The sequence below is a fragment of the Copadichromis virginalis genome, linkage group LG14 (assembly GCF_057382275.1).
Source record: "Copadichromis virginalis isolate Kocher_CV1m ecotype Utaka linkage group LG14, C_Virginalis_male_GT1.1, whole genome shotgun sequence".
NCBI lineage: Eukaryota > Metazoa > Chordata > Actinopteri > Cichliformes > Cichlidae > Copadichromis > Copadichromis virginalis.
In genome coordinates, this window is record NC_140631.1 from 14,456,377 (window position 1) to 14,476,917 (window position 20,541).

General features: G+C 42.3%; 1 protein-coding gene across 1 annotated transcript in view; it reads right to left on the minus strand.

The window, feature by feature from the left end:
* The window catches only part of clpb (ClpB family mitochondrial disaggregase), a 39,146-nt gene that overhangs the window by 16,296 nt on the left and 2,309 nt on the right, over positions 1–20,541 (minus strand). Inside the window, exons 3-6 of the mRNA XM_085479387.1 lie at positions 18,360–18,446; positions 10,525–10,628; positions 8,883–9,011; positions 2,097–2,194 (exon numbers count right to left, since the gene is read on the minus strand). Coding sequence (XP_085335513.1) covers positions 2,097–2,194; positions 8,883–9,011; positions 10,525–10,628; positions 18,360–18,446 — 418 coding nt within the window. The remainder of the gene's footprint in view (positions 1–2,096; positions 2,195–8,882; positions 9,012–10,524; positions 10,629–18,359; positions 18,447–20,541) is intronic.

Here is a 20,541-nt window from a genome sequence, read left to right on the forward strand (position 1 = left end):
AGCTCAAAGCAGTCTGGCTTTTGGTATTTTCTAACAGAGAGCTGATGCTCACTGGATATTCTCTCTTTTTTGGACGACTTGAACCCCAAATATGTATGTGTGGAAAAAAAATTCGCAGTAGAGCATCAATTCCATCAATCCTCTCTGACACCAACAACCACACCCACAGTCACCTAAATCCCCTTTCTTCCTCATTCTGATGCTTATTTTGAACTTCAGCAGGTCGTCTTGACATGGCTAAAGGCATTGAGCTTCCGCGTTATGATTGGCTGATCAAATAATTATGTTAACAAGGAGCTAAATAAGTGTATCTGCTATTACCGTTACCTGGTATCCCTGAATATAACTGAAAAAACCTCTAAATAAGAATCTCATATAGATACAACTACATCAGTTTCTTTTTCATTTCTAGGTTGAAGGTTTTTCTTTGTGGAATTATTTCTTATTTAAGAGTCTAACAGCAGAGACTGTTGTGTGTGTATGGCTGTAAAATCTTTGTGGGATAAATATGATTTTAGCCTTTACACGTTTAATTAAACCCAATAGAAATGCTATTATAAAAATGTCAAACATGAAAAGTTATCATCTACATCTTTATTTAGATCGCAAGCCAAGTTTCATATTTAGCTACTCGGTAAATAAACAGAACTGTTTACTGATTGTCGAAAATGTGATTATGTAATTAATTATGTAAGAAAATCTGCAAAATAAATACAATATTCTTCAAGGATTAGGAGCCATACTTCTTTAAGTGAGAAATCAAACATTTAAAATGTGTTTCTTTCATCTTACATATCTCACTACTGTAACGCTACCTTCACCTGACACTTTAGAAACATATTTTCCACTTCGAAGCAGCTATCTGCTTTCCCGTCTCTCTCCTCTTTATCAGACTACCTCCATTTCTCTGACACCCATTTCCTCTCCTCTGCTGATTTAGCTTGATCTCTCCACCTCCTCTCCTTCTTCTATTCTTTTAGCGTTGCTCACACCCCCTGGTTTCTCCTCCTTTCTCTCAGCCACCCCACCTCATTTATCCTCCTCTCTTTGTCTCCTTAGACTCCAGGTTTTTACCCTGCAGTGGAGCCAGGCTGTTTATTCTCTCTCTCCATCTTGCTTAGCTCCAGCCTGCTGTCAAGTCGGTAGATAACTACGGATAACTCGAGTTTTATTTAAGAAAAAGCCAGACCTCACGTCTACCGCTACACACCTGTGAAATACCAAGAGCTGAGCAGTGACGGGCAGAAGCCATGAAATCTCAGCACTGCCAAACTTTCCAAACAATATCAAACCACATTTTTCACGTCACAATTATGTCTTAAAGAACAAAAACAAACAAAAAACCCTGAAATGACCTATCCTGAAAGCATTTGGCAAAGGAGAACAGGTTTCTGTACTGGCTTTCATAGAGCTAATAAGCACTTTCTGTGCACACAACCCCTGATTTAGCTTATAACTCTTTGCCAAAGAGTTTGACTTCACTGTTGGAGTCAGAGTAAAAACATCCCAACGATGAGATGCGCCATAGTTCGAGTAAAGCACATTTCATTATCATGTTTCGGAAGATTAACACAACTGACTGTTTGCACTTATGAAAAGAAAAAAAAAGACCCCACTTCCTTGTATGTCTCCTCATACTTGGACAATAAAGTCGATTCTGATAATTCAGAGATGTAAATGATGTGAGCTTCCATTTTACATTATGAAACATCCAAGACTTTTTCATACATACACCAGAAAACTCGCTTAAACACACTTTAGCCAGTCTGTCATGTCATGATATGCGCCGATCAATGACGCAGCTTTGTTGCGTGTTTTTAACCCCAGTTAACCTCCACCAGCTTTCACAACTTTAATATTCAAAGCACCTGTCAGTCACAAAGCGGACTGACACAGACCTCCTGTGGAGCGTCGGCCTGTGTGCAAGAAATGTGCTGAGCTGTTCACACCAGGCTAAAGAAAACAACTACATCTGGGAGCATGGCACTGTTTGTTTGTTTTTTAAAATGACCTAACTGCTGTTAATCCACATCGGGGAACCAAAAAGGAGGTTTTTTTGCAGTTATGCAGTTTTGCATATCCTTTATGTGTTATACCTTGCCCTCCCACTCCTCCAGCAAAGTGCTCACTTCTCCCTCCTTAGCATAGGCCCGTGCTGTGTGTCCCACACCATTGGTCTGCAGGGGGCTGGCACCTGTATGACAGGAACAAACAAATTTTATAGTTAGAGAATGACATAAACTAAAACCAAATCAGCATAGGTTTCAAGGGGGGGAAAATTTTTAGTACTACAACAATATGCACAGACTTCCCTCAGCAGGAGGGTCTATCGTCAATCGAAAAAGCTGGGCTAGGGGTGAGAGGTCACAAGGATCAGAGGTCACTGCAGTGAAGCAGAGGGGCGATGCAATGCCTCTGTAGGGGGTTTCATATCTGCAACGCGTGCCAATAACCATACAACTGCACACCAACACCCTGGACTATTATATATGATCTATAAATACTCACTGCAGGTTGCTGGAGGTTGGAGCCACTGGGACAAACACACCCACACACAGCAGGATCAAGTGGATGACACATTTCACAGAGGAATGAGGAGATAATATCACAGCACGAGTGAAGTGTGCCAGCCTGGGCTGAACAGTGCTGTGCTTGTCAGTGCGGGTGGTTAGCAGTGCCTTCTGCCCCGACCTGTGCTACCACTCACTAACCAGAGTAAACTCAACACACACATGCCTCCGTGTGAACAAGTGACTGTAAGAACACTGTGTAAAAAAAACAAAACAACCAAACAAAAAACCCCACGTAATATCTAATTGAATTGTCCTGGTTATGAACAACAAGAGTACAACATTTAATATTTGAAAAGCACCCCTACTGTAAGAAAGAGGGACAACAATAATGTAAATGTGTTGTTCAGGTCTATGATAGGTGATACTCCATCAAATTTGTGCTCTTCGTTTATTTGTCATTAGTTTAGAGGAGTTTTCATGTTTGACTGTAGCAGATTTAAAGTGGATGTATTGGACTCATTTCTAGTGACATTTTTATTCTTGGACTAGCTTTGCAGTCACAGTTCAAAAAATAAACTAATAAAACATAAATCACCGTCTTAGATTTGGTGCGGTCCCTCATATCAGGTTTGGATAGCAGGTGGGCGAGGCTGCTGTGATCACACCCGAAAATGCTCACATTACGGATACCTGCTCTGACATCATGAATAGGACATAGTAAGGGGGAAAAAAAGAGTTGGAAACAGTACTTGGAAGTTTCTAGACTTTGAATTTTGGTTAACTTTTACATATTTGAAAGTACTTTTTTTAAGGAAGTTTTACTCTTTCCGCACTATATCTATCTATCTACAGGGAGTGCAGAATTATTAGGCAAGTTGTATTTTTGAGAAATAATTTTATTATTGAACAACAACCATGTTCTCAATGAACCCAAAAAACTCATTAATATCAAAGCTGAATGTTTTTGGAAGTAGTTTTTAGTTTGTTTTTAGTTTTAGCTATTTTAGGGGGATATCTGTGTGTGCAGGTGACTATTACTGTGCATAATTATTAGGCAACTCAACAAAAAACAAATATATACCCATTTCAATTATTTATTTTTACCAGTGAAACCAATACCCTAACCCTAACATCTCCACATTCACAAATATACATTTCTGACATTCAAAAACAAAACAAAAACAAATCAGCGACCAATATAGCCACCTTTCTTTGCAAGGACACTCAAAAGCCTGCCATCCATGGATTCTGTCAGTGTTTTGATCTGTTCACCATCAACATTGCGTGCAGCAGCAACCACAGCCTCCCAGACACTGTTCAGAGAGGTGTACTGTTTTCCCTCCTTGTAAATCTCACATTTGATGATGGACCACAGGTTCTCAATGGGGTTCAGATCAGGTGAACAAGGAGGCCATGTCATTAGTTTTTCTTCTTTTATACCCTTTCTTGCCAGCCACGCTGTGGAGTACTTGGACGCGTGTGATGGAGCATTGTCCTGCATGAAAATCATGTTTTTCTTGAAGGATGCTGTAGCTCAGGTGGCAGAGCAGGTCAGCCACTAATCAGAAGGTCGGTGTCCGGCAGCCTCGCCTCTGTCAGTGCGCCCCAGGGCAGCTGTGGCTACAATGTAGCTTGCTATCGCCAGTGTGTGAATGGGTGGATGACTGAATGTAGTGTAAAGCGCTTTGGGGTCCTATGGACTAGAAAAGCGCTATACAAATGCAGGCCATTTACCACTTCTTCCTGTACCACTGCTTGAAGAAGGTGTCTTCCAGAAACTGGCAGTAGGACTGGGAGTTGAGCTTGACTCCATCCTCAACCCGAAAAGGCCCCACAAGCTCATCTTTGATGATACCAGCCCAAACCAGTACTCCACCTCCACCTTGCTGGCGTCTGAGCCGGACTGGAGCTCTCTGCCCTTTACCAATCCAGCCACAGGCCCATCCATCTGGCCCATCAAGACTCACTCTCATTTCATCAGTCCATAAAACCTTAGAAAAACCAGTCTTGAGATATTTCTTGGCCCAGTCTTGACGTTTCAGCTTGTGTGTCTTGTTCAGTGGTGGTCGTCTTTCAGCCTTTCTTACCTTGGCCATGTCTCTGAGTATTGCACACCTTGTGCTTTTGGGCACTCCAGTGATGTTGCAGCTCTGAAATATGGCCAAACTGGTGGCAAGTGGCATCTTGGCAGCTGCACGCTTGACTTTTCTCAGTTCATGGGCAGTTATTTTCCGCCTTGGTTTTTCCACACGCTTCTTGCGACCCTGTTGACTATTTTGAATGAAACGCTTGATTGTTCGATGATCACGCTTCAGAAGCTTTGCAATTTTGAGACTGCTGCATCCCTCTGCAAGATATCTCACTATTTTTGACTTTTCTGAGCCTGTCAAGTCCTTCTTTTGACCCATTTTGCCAAAGGAAAGAACGTTGCCTAATAATTATGCACACCTGATATAGGGTGTTGATGTCATTAGACCACACCCCTTCTCATTACAGAGATGCACATCACCTAATATGCTTAATTGGTAGTAGGCTTTCGAGCCTATACAGCTTGGAGTAAGACAACATGCATGAAGAGCATGATGTGGACAAAATACTCATTTGCCTAATAATTCTGCACTCCCTGTATAGATACACACACAACTCAATAAAAACGTTACTTGACAACTACAAGAAGAGTTTCTGGGTTTTTCCAAGCGTAGCTGCTGAGTAGGAGAGAGCACAGTCACTAACTTCTGATGCACACACAGTCATTTGTTCTATAAGCAGGCCTGAAAAAAAACATGACCGAAACCACTCAGTTCAGAGAAGAGCTTCAAGGGTTACTCCTAGTAAAACATCACCAAGCTCCAACTATATTTACCAGAAATGAAATAAATTTTTAAAAATTGATGAAGTGAAAGATGAATTCAGCTTTCAACAGTAATGAACACAATGCTGCACTTCTTATAGATTTCTTCTGATTTTCTTTCTGCCACTGAGAGTCAAATGGGTTTGTGATGAGTCAGTGTTTAACAGTCTCAGTCTTTATAAGAAGCTCGGTCTACACTGACTGACACTCATGAGAGAAAACAACATTAGTAACTTCAGTACTCTGTACTGTGATGCTGTACGGCCCACTACGAACAAGAAATCCCATCTGAACTTTTTCTTCAGAACACAGAAAAAAAAAAAAGCAAACAAACTATGTAATCAGTACAGGTGATTGTTGCTCTATTGCTCTGAGCACTGGCCGCAGAGACTAATAATCACTGTGATGATTATCGATAAACCCCTAAATTTCGTGACCTGCTCAGAAGCCATCGATCCTGACAATACGCCACAACCTCCCCCCCCCCCCCAAAAAAAACATGAGGCCGAAAAGCAATAAAGTACCACACACACGCGCCAACACCAGACATAATAAATAGCATCATTTAGGGCTTTAATATCAGGCCAACCCTCTGGGCCATAGCACTTTATAACAGGATCAACACTAACAACAGTCACACACACACACACACACAACCCCAACTGAACACACACACACACACACACACACACACAGGATCCCTTCATTAGGAGTGCTTTAGTTATGCCTATTAGGAGTGCCCTCCTCTTTCCCATTTCCTCCTCCCTCTCTTTCAGTGCAGCTGGTGGGAGAGAGCCCCTGCTGGTCTTTATGCATGCGTGCGTGTGCGTGTGTGTGCGTGTGTGTGTGTGTCTTTGTGTGCATCTGCGAGCATGTGTGTCTCCTCTGGCCTCTTGCCACCTACAGAGCTGTCCATTACTCAGTGCCCCTGGCCACAGGCCCGATGTGGAGCACGGGGAGAAACTAGAGAGCCTCTGCAGGTAGGGTGAGGGACTGTGTGGCGAAGTGAAGCCTGAGGGTGGGCCTGGAGACTGTGATGGATGGAGATGTGAGTGGAGGGCCGGCTAAGGCCAAAAGAGCAAACCCACAGCTAGTAGAGTTACACAGATGAACACAAACACAAGGGAAATAACAAGGCTCAGTGTGTACATACATGAAAGGAAGATGACGCACAAAATAGCGAACACACACACACACACACACCAAAATCCACATAGATGTCCTGAAGCTGTGACAGTTCATAAGATTTTTTTTGTGATGATGTAAAAAAGAAAAAAAAAGATGGATAGGATGCTACGAATGGAAAATGGCTTAAAGGAAAGAAGGATACCGGAAGCTCGTATGAGGAGGAAAAACAATGAAACATGCACAAGAAACTAATTACACTCACATTTGCACGGGATCACAGATACACGGCAACATGTGATTGAGGGCGCGTGATGCCACAAATGCTATTGGCAGCGATGGTGGCGCCAACCCTGCACAGGCCCAGCCGGGCGAGCGACAACCAAGCCCGTCTTTAATCCAATTGTCCTAAAACAAATGTCTCTGCTTCGTGAAATTTCTTACCTTTTTAATTCAAAAATGCGTCTGCAGAACATTTGATCGAGTTAGTTGAGGTGATTTGTTTAAGCGTACGGAGTGCTTACAGAGGCAGGGGTGAGACGGGAGAGACAGGCTGACAGAGCTTCAGATGCATCATCCATCATAAACATAAACAAGACATTAATACAAGCTCCTGTGCATCTGCGTTTCACTGAGCGTAGAGTGATCCTAAAATGGAGTGTTTTTAGATTAAAAGCCTAATCGACCTAAAAGACGACAACAAACAACAACCTCACCAATGCAAGTTTAAAAAAAGAAAAAGAGGGAAAAAACGCATCCACACACTGAAACAAGAATATCAGATGGATGAAATCGTACTTGAATATATGAATACTTTAATTAATCATATGGGGGCCTGAGTGCACTAACATACATGGTCACACACACACACACACACACACACTTCCTGTGCTTGTGGAGCTACCCCAAGGGCATGTTCTGCGAGGAGGTCACAGTTCAACGAGGCCTAGCTTGTTTAAGAGCTGCTCGCCTGGAAACTGAGGGGGGATACTCTGCCTCCAGGGTCTGCGTGTGTGTAATAGTGGCGCTGAGTCAACGGCAGGTGTGAGTGTAACGGGGGGGTGGGGCAAAGGAAGCAGAGAAGTAATCAATTTCAAATGAGTTTTGTAATGCTGTTTATATCAGTCGCAGGGGATGCGTTCAAGTGATGATATCTGAAAAGCTGGTGGAGGTGAAACTGCTTTTAGCTTTAAAGACGGAACGAGAACTATTCTGTTTAATAATCAAAGTAAAAAGGTCTTAAACTGACTGCTACTCTTGAATTAAGCTGTCAGTAAACAAACTTGCATATATTCAGGGTCTTGCATTATGTATTTCTACGAGAAATTGCGATTTAACTATTTACATACATTTAATATCAGATTACCATAATTACATTAACAACAAAAAGGCAGCCATCACCACAAATGATTTGGTCAACATTACTACTCATCAACCTTTGAAAAATAGTGCATTTGATGTACATTTCATTTAACTTGACTTATAATTCTAAATTAAAAAAACATTTAAAAAAAAGAAAACGTCCCACAGCAGGGAGTGAATCTGGATTACAGTTAAAGAAAGTTATTATAATGATCATTTTATTCAAATTATCTCACTTAAGTCGTTTTTGGAAGGTAAAATTGGTCATGAAATTAAACATTAACTGCCCCGCCTACTTTTAACGATAGTGACTCGTTTAGATTTTGTCTAGTTGGACAAAGGGAACCAAAAAATGTTTTGTTTTTTTCCACTCAATCCCAACTGTAACAGAATGTCACAGTTCAGGTAAGAATTTGCAAATTTACATTTAAAAGCCTCTTTAGATAATTAAAGTGCCATTTGACCTGACTTATCAAGACCACTGAAAGGTATGATTACAAACATCTTTATTCATTTAGATTCCCATTAGCCACCGCAACAGCAGACGCTAACATATGGAACTATTATATTACAATGTGCCTGGAAACATCACCTCCACAGAAGTCGAAACAAGCAAACTGTCAAACTGAGATCAAACAACTCAAACTTCTCCCACCAGTGGACACTATCATCTGTCAGCTGTGTTTGCAGAGGCTGACAGAGTGTAGCCTCAGGAAAGGCAGACTGAGTTCACCTAGGTAAGAGCTACTAAAATCCTCCGCCCACTGTACAGTGGGTGCGCAGGATTGAGGAGTGTATATAAAATAAAGGTGGAGACTGCCACACAGCTTGGCAGTTATTTGACTTTAATAATACCGAAGATATTCTCTATTAAAAATTGCACCTGTAAGGCATCAGACTGCAAAGCAACAAAGCAAAACACATGGAGGCTGCTGCATCTGTCATCACCTTTACTTCTCTTACGCTGACACTCTGAGGCCCCCCGTGGGCAGTGATGGGACGGTTGTAATGATTCGGGAGCGGTAACGTACCAGCCTCAAGCAGCATGCGTACAGCGCGTGGGTCGTCGGCCAGCGTAGCGTAGTGAAGCGCTGTGCAGCCACGGAAACCAGCCCTGCTGCTCAGCCTGCTGCTGAACTCGTCCTCTCTGGACACCAAGACTGCAGAGAGCGGACACGAGGAGACAGAGGAGGAAGAACAATTAGAACCACAAGCTGCTTTTTCTGCGCAGAACGTGCACAGGTTGGCTCCCAAAATACAATAAAATAAAAACAAAACCAAAAAGTCTGCTGGGAAAATCACTCATTTGCTGCTAAATTTTAATTTTAAATACTTCTCTACACCAATATTAAAGTTAAAAAAAAAAAAAAGAAAAGAAAAGACAGTCTTAGTGAATTTAGAGTTAAGAGGAATTTAAGGAAATGCACTAATTCCTCAAAGCTGCAAATAGGATAGTTATTACATGAAGCTGAACACCGTATACTCCCTGGACCTGAAAAAGATATTACAATGAATAACAAACTACTTTGGCTTTAAACGTTACAGCATCGAAATCCGGGGGAGCTTCCTATAATCTAACCACAGACAATGGAAGACTCCAGAAAGTGCGACGAAGACAACATTGCTTTTATAAAATTATCTTTCTTGTTTCCAGCTTTGGAATAGTTGTTCATTTGAGCAGATTTAAGCTTAACTGTCCGACACGATAGCAATAATGCGAGTTGTGTTTTAGGGTCTCTCTTGCTTTGCTCCTTACTAATAATGGAGATACTCTATCATTCTCTCCTTACTTCTTTTTCATAACAGCACTCATCTCGTGCCACTCCTTCATCATCCATTTTTATTTTTTCTTCCCGCCTCCTTCCTCTCCTCCTTGGTGTCCATCAATTCCTTTCATCGCTTGCACCCTCTTTCTCCCTCCCCGCTCTCTCTATCCCAGTAACTTTGTCTCATCCATTTCCTGACTTCCTCTCTCGCCCTCATCATCCTACCCATTTCCTTCAATCCCTCCCTCTCTCCATCACTCCCTCAAACATCCGCATCTTCTTCCTTCTCCTCCATCTCTAGACGTCTTTTTTTCAGAGCATCCCTCTTTTCCTTCTCCCTTCCTTCATCAGTCTTTCCCTCCCTCTATCTATCCCACTCTTTTTCTCTAGCTCTCTGCAGTGTGTGTGCGCGCGTGTGTGTGTGTGTGTGTGTGAGAGACAAGGCGGGATAATCATAGCTAACCCAATAAAGCGTCGCACAGGGCCCCCTAGCCCATCCATCAGTGTGCGTCTGGGAAACGCTTCCCCACGCTACGCCGGCCCCACGCGGACCCAAACCTGACAGCCATATAAATGTCTGCAATATACATATCCCATATAAATATGTCTGCAGAAACCCAACACAGACTGGAGGGGTGGGGGGTAAAGAGTGTGTGTGTGTGTGTGTGTGTGTGTGTGTGTGTGTGTGAGACTGTACAGCTCAGAAGACAAGCAAATAAAAAAAATACAAAAGAAAAAAAACACCACTCGTCAGAGGACAAATAAAACAAATAATGTGCAAAGAATCAAACATGTACATAAATGCAAATTTTTATGCAAATTATACTCATAATACTTGGTTTACACGCTTTGGGTTCATATGTGTAATATAACAACTCTGCTCTCCGTTTCCCACCCCCCTCCTCACCTTCCAGTGAGTGGATCCCTTTCTCCCGTGATGTGTCGTAAACATTGTTGAAGTGATCACCGGCATTTGGGTCGGCACCAGCTTCAAGTAAGACTTTCACCACGCTGAAAAGCAACAAAACACAGAGGCACACGTTTAAAAACACGTCCGCACACCCAGAACCTTGTATTAAATAAACGCAGACATGCACACAGATGAGCTTTAACACCATAATATTTCAGTGTTCATGCGGTGGATGCCAGTTTTTCTTGGCTTGTTGTTGTCCGTATAATTATTTCCACATTAGGAGGATGACAAATTTTAAAATAGGTTTTCCTTTCTTTGGGAAGTCTCCCCCCCCCTCTCTCTCTTTCTCAAAGAGTAATAATGCGCCTTTGGGTTCAGATGTCTGATCAACACTTTCATAGATTTTATGGATTGTCTCTTTTTCATAGGAATATCTGGGACAACCAAAGCAAGTAGTGCCTAAATCAAGACAAAGACTAGGGGGTCAGTGATGTGTATAAAATTCATCTGTCAGAATGTGTGGTGTTTTTTTATTTTATTATTGTCACGTGTTTTAACTTTATATTTGGTACCAATAAAGGTTGAAGATGGAGCTGTCAGGAAGGAGGGAAAGAGGAGGTTTGTGGATGCAGTGAGGAAGACATGTAGAGGATGGTAGGTGTTACACAAGAGAGCAAGGGACGGGGTGAGATGGAGGCAGATGATATCCTGTGACGACTCCTAAAGTGTGGAGGAGAAGAAGGAGAATGAGGAGGAGGCAGAGGAGGAGGACAAGGAGGTGGGAGAGGAAATGGAGGAGAAGAAGGCTGGGGGAGTACAGGATGAGGAGAGGAAGCCAAAAGGAAGAGAAGAAGAAGGTGGGGGAGGAAAAAAGGGAGAGGAAAAGCAGGCGGAAGTCGAGCAGGACACGGCTAATGAACAAGGAGCCAGAGGAGATGAAGAAGGTGAAGAACAAAAAGGAGAAGAAGGCGGCAATATAGGAGGAGGAACCAAAAAGAAGGAAAAGACAGAATTGGAACAGGAGGAGAGAAAAAAAAAAAAAGAAGGGAGGCAGAGGAGGAGAAGGTGGAGAAGAAGAAGTCAGCCAGTGGAGAAGGAGATGAACGCGGCATTTAAGGAGGAAGTAGAAGAGAAAGAGGACAAAGACGAGGAAAAAGGAGGAGGAACAAGGCAAAGAACGGTCTGATACTCTCAGAGCTATTAAAGAGACAGTTACCTCTACATGAAGTGTGGGACGCCCTTCATCTCACTGTGTGTGATGTACTAGAATTAGATCTTTCTGTTTGCTAAAAACATGTGGAGATAAATCTGCATCAGCACATACAGACTCACAAGGTGGCATCACAGGACGAGCACACACACTGGATGTGAAACACACTTGTGACTAGGGCTGAACGATATATCGCATTTGCGATAATATCGCGACATGATCAAGTGCAATTTTCTAACCGCAAAGGCTGCGATTATACTGCGATTATATTATACAATTCATGGGCTGCATCCTCCTGAGGCCGCATTTGTAGACCGATTACGTCACAGCGACGCGCCGAAGGCTGTCCAAATTACTACCATATCCCAGAATTCATAGCGCGGCCCAGCCAAACTCCAGTTTCCAGCAATGGCGGCCGCTACTAAGTTTTAAAATTACTCATACTAATCTTTCTGGGTCACAAAATAAACTTTTAACATATTTTCAGGCGAGAAAGTAGTTGTGTAAACATCAAATATCTGCTCGGTTTATCAAGATATCCCATATTTGCAAAAGTGCTTCGACGTTTTCAGAGGCGTCTGCTACCCACCAGCTCGACAGCTAGCCGGGAGCTCGAGGGTTACTGATGCGGCCGAGAACGGCACAACTCCCGGCACATCATTTTCAGATCACCGCGGAGTTTCGCTGCTCGGGTTAAACGTAATATATAAGTCACTTAGACAACCTAAAAATGTTATTGTTGGGCTTTTTTCAGTGTTTTGTTTGTTCGTGAGTAAATCGGTTTGGCTGAGATTAAAGTTATTAGATTAGATAAAATAAAACTTTATTAATCCCCCGGGTGGGTTCCTCCTTGGTTTTCACACAGCTGACTAAACGTCAAACAGAAAACTTATTAAACAGAAGTATGAGACAGTCGAGAATTTACACCAGTGTCTGGTTATATTTTAGATAGCAAGAAGCAGACGGCCGAGTTTATTAAACTCCACCGAGACAGCGGTGACGCTAATCAGAACTAGACCGTTCAATTTCACGCCTTTAAACTTTAAAGGCGTGTTTGTGTGTGTGTTTATACAATTGCTATTATGTTTGCACTTTATGTGTAATGTTACTGACTGCAGAGATCAGTAAGATGTGTGTATTTTTTATTTATTCGTTTTATTTATTTAATATTATTTTTTAATTGAATGACTGTCTAGTAGTTCACAGATGTCGAAAAACTGAGTGTGGTAAAGCCACTGATTTTGTTTATGTATATTTCTGCAATCTGCACATTGTACTGACTTTCATTTTAATGTTTACACCAGGGTTCCTTGTCAGCACTTTATGCTCAGATGTTTGTAAGCTAAAAATAAACTATTGTGTATGTTCAAATATACTGTTGTGATTGAAGAAGTTAAATAAAAATGTCAGTCATCAATTCATGCATCACCTCATGTCATCATAACAGAGGTCTGTCTTCCAGGAAAGAACAGTTTAAAATTAATGTAATATAGTATTGGCCATACTATATGATGTATTGCTTGTCTTTGTTTAATAATACAGAAGACAAAGACCTTAAAAAATAATCGCATATCGCATCGCAATCGCAATATTGGGGCAAAAAAATCGCAATTAGATTATTTTCCATAATCGTTCAGCCCTACTTGTGACGTGCTCCATCCAAAAAGTGTGCAAGCGTTGCCTTGAAGCGGTATTTATTGCTTTGCAGCAGCTTGTATGTTTCCTCTTATTTGGTGGATGTCAAAGTGTTTCTGAATCGGCAGCGTCACGCATGTAACCAATGACATGTTAACAAGCCCGCACACATATCTTATCAGCTGCTGCAGTTGCAACACTTGCCACTGACCACAATATCTGTTAATTAAATGTTTTGTTACTCATGAACAGAGCTCTGCTTCTGTCGCGTCACCAAATACAACCTTGACCTTTACACAAAGTTTCCTCACGATTCATAAACAGATCACGCGCAAATATCCAATTCCTCGACTGCCTGTGACACTTTCGCCTGATTCACACCAGTCTATTCTGTCTCGTTATGGTGGATACACCCCACTAGTCACTTCCTTCTATCTCTCCTTCATTACACATTTGTCGGCCTCGTAACATGTACATATGTGCACACTGAAGGGGGCAGGGGTCGGACCCCATTTCCGGCACCGTTGGGGGAGTGTAACCGAGTGGGTGTTCGTGTGTAGGCCTTCATTGGAGCGTACCGCCTTATAGAACAAACAGGAGTACCTCGGCAACACCACTCACTGTGACCCGTCAGATGTTTCAGGTCTCCCTGTCTGCAGGACACACTATTGCATAAACCCACACTTAGTCCACTGTGAAGGCAAGCAGTAGCTTTCACATTGAGACACAGATGAGCACAAATGTACACACAAAAACTAGCCAGCTAGTCGGTGAACACAGGGAGACAGAGAGAGAGGCGGTGGCCGAAACATGAACCCTGCTGGTACGCTGCTGATGCTTCTGCCATTAAACCTGTGACCACGTAATGTGGCCTGGGAGGGAGAGATGGATCGCTTACAGCTAAATGGTTGTGGCAGTGGCCTGAAAGGGCTTAAATAGAGTAAAATGACCATTCATAGGAGGATGAGGTGGAGCTGACTATGTAACAGGCTGAAGCCCTGCTAGGAGAACCTGTGCTCTTAAAATGAGACTGGACGAGTGAAACTAACTCTTATATAAGATCAGTTGAAATTAAATATCTTATTTATTTGTGGCATTATAAACAAAAGTACAGGTTTTTAAAAATATATATATTTAGCAGAAATTTAGAAGCAGATATTGATTAAAATATAAAAGGCTGCATCTCTGACAACAGACTGAAGTACAGCACGAGTCACTATATTTATTTGACCAGCAGGCTTACTTAACCCACTATTAGATATAAGTAAGAGGAGCACATCATTTGAGAAGCAGAGGCATGCAAATATTCAGCATGGAATATAAACATTTACAAACCTTTTAGTTAAAAACATAAAGGTTGAAAGTCTATTTTCCATCATGTGCATTGCTATGGGAGAGCGAGGCTGAGAACATTCTGGCCAGGTCTTTGTGTCTGACCTTGCTGAGGGGGGTATAAAGGACAATCGGAAGGGTTGGTGGTGGTGGTGGTGTCGGTGGGGGTGGGATCCCCTATTGTTACTGTATCACTGTGGAGGGGTGGGGTATGACCCACAGAGGGTTTCCCCTTCACCCTTGCAAGCACTTCTACAAACACGTCGATGCTTCCTGTGAGACGCGTACAGAAACGCACAAACTCAAACTGAGGTTGGTCACACGAGGCTGGGCAGGACTGACTGAAGGAATGGGATGGTCTGAAAAGAGTTAATGGCATAAGAAAGGTAAACACGGAGAGATAAAAAAGGAGGAAAACTCCAAAGAAGAGGAGGAGAAAGGAGGAGGAGGACTGGATGAAAGGAGGGAGAGTAGCTAAAAAGATGAAAGAAAGGGAGATTTAATTACACAGGACGGTACTAAAACTAATGAGCTTTTAAAAACAGTTTATAGTTTTACTAATCAACTGATGATCAAGTGACTAACTTTATTTGGGAGGAGAGTTGCAGCACTAATTTGAGGCCTAACTGAAGGCATCCAGAGGTGGTTAATTAAGATTAATTAGATTAAGCTCCCTTTTCAACAGAAATGGACAAAAAGTTACAGTTTACAGACTTTCTGATACAGTCCAATATGTACAGAAAGAAAAATAATATCCACAATTATTACAGAATTATTTTAATTGTGTAATAATTGTGGATAAAACAAGAAAAATGTTTTATGCCCCCAAACCTTTCTGTATGACTGAGCCATCTGGTTATATCCTGATGTTTTATTGCTCGTGTTCTTCTCAAACAAATATAAAGGATTCATCCAGGTTATCTTTTTATTGTCCCCTTTACAGAGATCCTTGAGCTAATGACTACCTTTCTGCTCCTTAAGCAAACAGGGTGTCGGCATCTTGCTCGGACACTTGAAAATCCATTTATGGCATCATCTCCATGCTACACCATTTTTCTTTCCCATTACTCTCTATGCAACACTCTAGAGCTGACAAATTTATAACTGTAGCCTTGCTTCACCAGCAGGTGATCGGTGTCTCCGCAGAGGGATGGTGTTAGTTTCCAATCCGGCCCTGGAGGGAAGACAGGAAGCAGACACTTCCACCTCCGTTGTGCAATAAAAGACACCTGAGCCAAACTGACCAACCATGTCTGCGACCACCTGGCCCAGACATTGGACCTCACCTCACCCCACCTCACCCGGTGTCCACCTGGGGTCAGAAAGATGCTGGAAAGCGAGGTTCACTGTACCTCTAATTTTTTTCTTTCCTTTTTTAAATGTACCCGATTCTTTACGATATGATTATTTAGTCAGGAAATAGTGGACTCTAGAGGCTGGTATCTAAAGCATTTACCGAGACTTATTATTCACTTTAAAAACAACTTAAGTATTATGTTTTCCACTTCAGGTTTAACCACTTAATCATTTCATAGCAGAAAAGAAGATGGCAATCTTCTTATTTACAGCTATTTTATTACCAAAACACAAGAGAAGAACGTATGTACACATATTGAAAATAGTAACATGAAAATGTTATAGAGTATAGTATAGAGCAATATCCTGAAAACGTGCCATTAATTATATTTTAATACTATATTATATTATTTACGAATACAGTCGTAATATGACAGCGTAAGGAGATCTTAATAACAAACCCCATATGTGTTATCTGAACCCGACTACCTACCATTACGATCATGATGGCCAAATGATTATATTTCATTAGGCCCTGCTGAGTCCAGCTAATCTTGGTCTCAAATCTATAATCCCACTTAAATGCCTTCTCTCCCCTGCCAGGTTATTCTCTCCCGTTCCTTCACCCCTGTTCTTCCCTTCGATTCCGTCGCCCTCCCTCCCATCGAGTCACTCGGCCGACAGGTCGGAACGGTCAACAGGCGTTATACTTGGCTGAGCGCTCATTGTGCACGTGAATGCCATGAGGGAGGGATGGAGGGAGAGAAAGAGCGATGGAGATGGGCATTGTGTGTTAAAGAGTGCAAACAGAGAGCCAGGCCCTGCGCATCCCTGATTTAGCCCTACATCAAAGCTAAGCAAACACACGCCCCCTCCACCCACCACCACAAATGTCTCACCCTTAATTCTTACACACCCACACCCCCCTCTGCTCCACCCCTGATTCCCCTCACGCAGCCGCGCCTTGACCTGCCTGGTGGACACTACATCTAGAAACAGCTCCCACTGAAATGTCCTCTTGAAACACAATTATCACTTTTGGCCCAGGAAAATATAAACACAACTGTTTGAGAGAGACGGGCAGAATAATTCAACAGCGAGAGCCACGGTGACACTCTCGCTACAGGCTACACCGCGTCCGTGAGTGATGTTCCCTGTGTTTTCACTTAACGGCTGCAAATAAAGTTGTGTGTGGCTGAGTAATAGGCAGTTGGCCTGTAAGATATTTGGTATGAACTCCCTCGGTCTCCTCGCCCGTGTGTGCATGTGTGTGCGCACGTGTTTCTACGAGTGGACGGTTGTGTGTTTGTGACTGATGTGTGTGAACTGATGTTCTGTCTTCCCTGCAGCAGTGACTGCTCACTGGGGGGCTGGAAGACGGGATTAAACACAGAGGAGTGTCACTGTCTGGCTGAGTTATAGCACTCATAACACACACACACACACACACACACACACACACACACGTAGCCAAAAAACACATGACACACACGCACAGACAGACACATATCATTAAAAATAAAAAGGTCCATGGATACGATCACTCGACATACACAACGTTAAAGTCGCAGCTGAAGGATCATGTGACCGTGTTCATCTCTGATCAGCACCGAGTGATTCATCAAATTCTAATTTCAATTACCATTTTGGCTTCAAACGATTATAAAAAGAAGACAATCAGGATAAAACAATTATAGTGCCCTCGTTTTACTGCCAAATTACTTTTCTGTCGCTCTCGTGATCAATAAATTTCTTCAAGATTTATAAGCGAACATGCTAATATAATGCAAAAGGAAATCAATATAAAACTGAAAGTTGTAACCAATTAAGCTTTGTGATCACAGATTTATTCGTTAAGTTTCAATTTGTTGCGACACAAGTTCAAACTTGGAGAAAAAAAATGCAAGCAAGCAAGAACAGGACTGAAAGTAAGCTCATCTGAAAACATTTTAATATTCAGATTTCACATAAAGGGCCTTAAGAGTGAGAAGCATTAACAAAAAAGTGACCACACAGACCGGGTAAAGAGAGCGAGTGAGAAGGAAAAAAAGGGCCTGTAAATTGGATTTGGCCCGGCCTCAACCTCGGCCCCTCTCTGTATTCTGTGTGTTCTGGGGGCCAGGAGGCTAATTTAATTTGTTGGACAGAGAAATGGGGGAACGGGTAAAGACCGTCTGTCAGTCTGAAAGCTGCACTTTGCACTTCTGATGACGTACTGTAACAACCAAAGCAGGGACGAGGATGGCATATGCTCGCACTAATGCGGCAGCTGCGCGATACCAAACCCGCTGCTGCATATGTAACGCCTCAGAAGTTTCAAAACACGACTTGTTCGGCGAAGCAGGCGCGCACAGACCTGTGCTGTCGATTCATAGCAGCCACCATGAGAGCGGTCCAGCCGAGACGGTGGCGATGATTCGGATCCACCCCCTCTTTTAACAGCCTGATGGGAACAAGAAGCAGAAAGTGGTTTTATTTTTACTTCAGTCTCACCGTTAACAGCCTGTAGCAGAAGCTCCATGTAGTACTGCAATCGATATTGTAGCATTTTCTTTCTTTCTCTCTCTAAAGCACGTACCATGCTGAAGGAACAGAAGTAAGATTAAGTAATGCACACCTAGGGGAAATTATGCAGATCAAAATGAAATCTACAAAACAAGAAATATGGGAGGCAAGCTGCTGCAAGCATAGTCTCTTTTTTGGGGCACACCAGAATAAATCCAGCACATATCCTGCTTTTATCCAAAGCCTTCTGCACCACTTAATATATCTGCACGTTAAAGCCAGGTGTGTGTTGAGTTTTCTGCCCGAGGCTATAACATCAGGCAGTCCTTATAAGCGTATGTAAGGGATCCGGCTGTCGTCTCTGGTGCTGAGCAGACAGAGTCCCTGTTTACAGTCAACACAGCGGCTTCAGTCTGGTCTGCACTCACACTGATGCTCTCAGTCTCCGTTTTCACTGCCTGCTCTGCATGCACAATCAGGGTAAGCCGTAAGAGCTGCAGCTGAACTTTTCTTTCCCCATTTTAAATTCGGACAAACTGAGAAGCTCCTTTGACTTTGAAAAAATACAAAGACTTTGATATGAGAATAATGACATAGCAAGAGTGGATGGAAAAAGCAGAGTGGTTTATTTGATATAAGTGATAAGCTACATGGGACTGGGTCTGTTCTTGAAAGTGTTTACTTTCAAGTATGATTTAAAGGGTTGTTGTTGTTTTTGTTACCAATTTAACAGGCAAATCTGAAGTCATACACTGAAACATTGCTGCCACATTCCTTGAATGCACACCTCACTGGAGTTTTGCCACCTAAAGTTAATTTCTTTCAGCTTCTGAGATTTTCTGCCGTTTTAGTTCTGTTACTGGAAGAAGGGTTGTGTGTCCGCTTCATACCAACCATCAGATTCTGGTTCCTTCTATAGAGTCCAGGGTGTGGCGTGGTATTTGTCGTCACCAGTTTGTTAACAAACTACATTTTCCAAAGCACTTTGTATCGCTGGCTTTAAAAAACTAGTTTAAAAGTGAAAAATATTGTAACCATGTTTAACCACAATAGTCAAACTACAGCTGCACTGCATGCCACGCTGCGCTCTCTCTCTCTCTCTCTAATGTCCTACCCAACAAATGGCTGAACATGCCCTGACATCATTTATATTGAAACATAAAGAAAACATTAGCACCAAATATAAATATCAGTTTTCGATCGTCACACTGTTTTTGTTTTTTTAAAATAACACTACATGGTTGCCATATGGTGCCAACTAAGAATGCATGAATATATATCGGCTAAACATAACAACAAGCATTAAGCATTATTTTAAACACTGCTATCATGCCAAACGCTACCAAGTTCTTAACCATCCATTCTGTGAAAATGGACGCTCTTCATTTCCCTGCTGCCTCTCAGCTGACACACCCTGACACTCAACCACTTCTACAGAGTCGACCAAAGCACTTAACACATCTGTGACCTGCTAACTGGCCGTCTCGCTGCACTCTCACCTTCGCCATCTGCCACATGTGTACAGGTAACCCGAGCATGCAGATGGGGGCATGCATCGATACACACAGGTATGCATGCGCCCAAGTACATGGACCTGAAGACCAATACTCAACAACAGCCGAAACACATGAATTACTATGATTAACATAGGCACAATACAACAACACATCTATCTGAACAGCAACAGCCTCTAAAAGGTTAAAGACTAAGAATTTGATCTGAAGAAGAATAAATTCTCATAATAATGTTCAGGTTTATCTATCGGATACTCCTTTCTGTACCCCGTTAATGTAACACCATCGATGAGATGGATGAGAACGAGCCATTATAGAAGTCTGGCTCTAATACATGCACCTTCTTTTATGTAGCATACCCATTTCTGCCACCTAACCCTCTGTGTGCAGGACATTGCCAGGACTAAGTTTAGGATCAAGTTCAGAGCAAGTGTTTATATTATTCTAATGTTTCTGTTTTACATTATTCTGAAGTAAAACAAATCTCAGAGAAACACGTTTTTAAAGAGCCTAAAAATC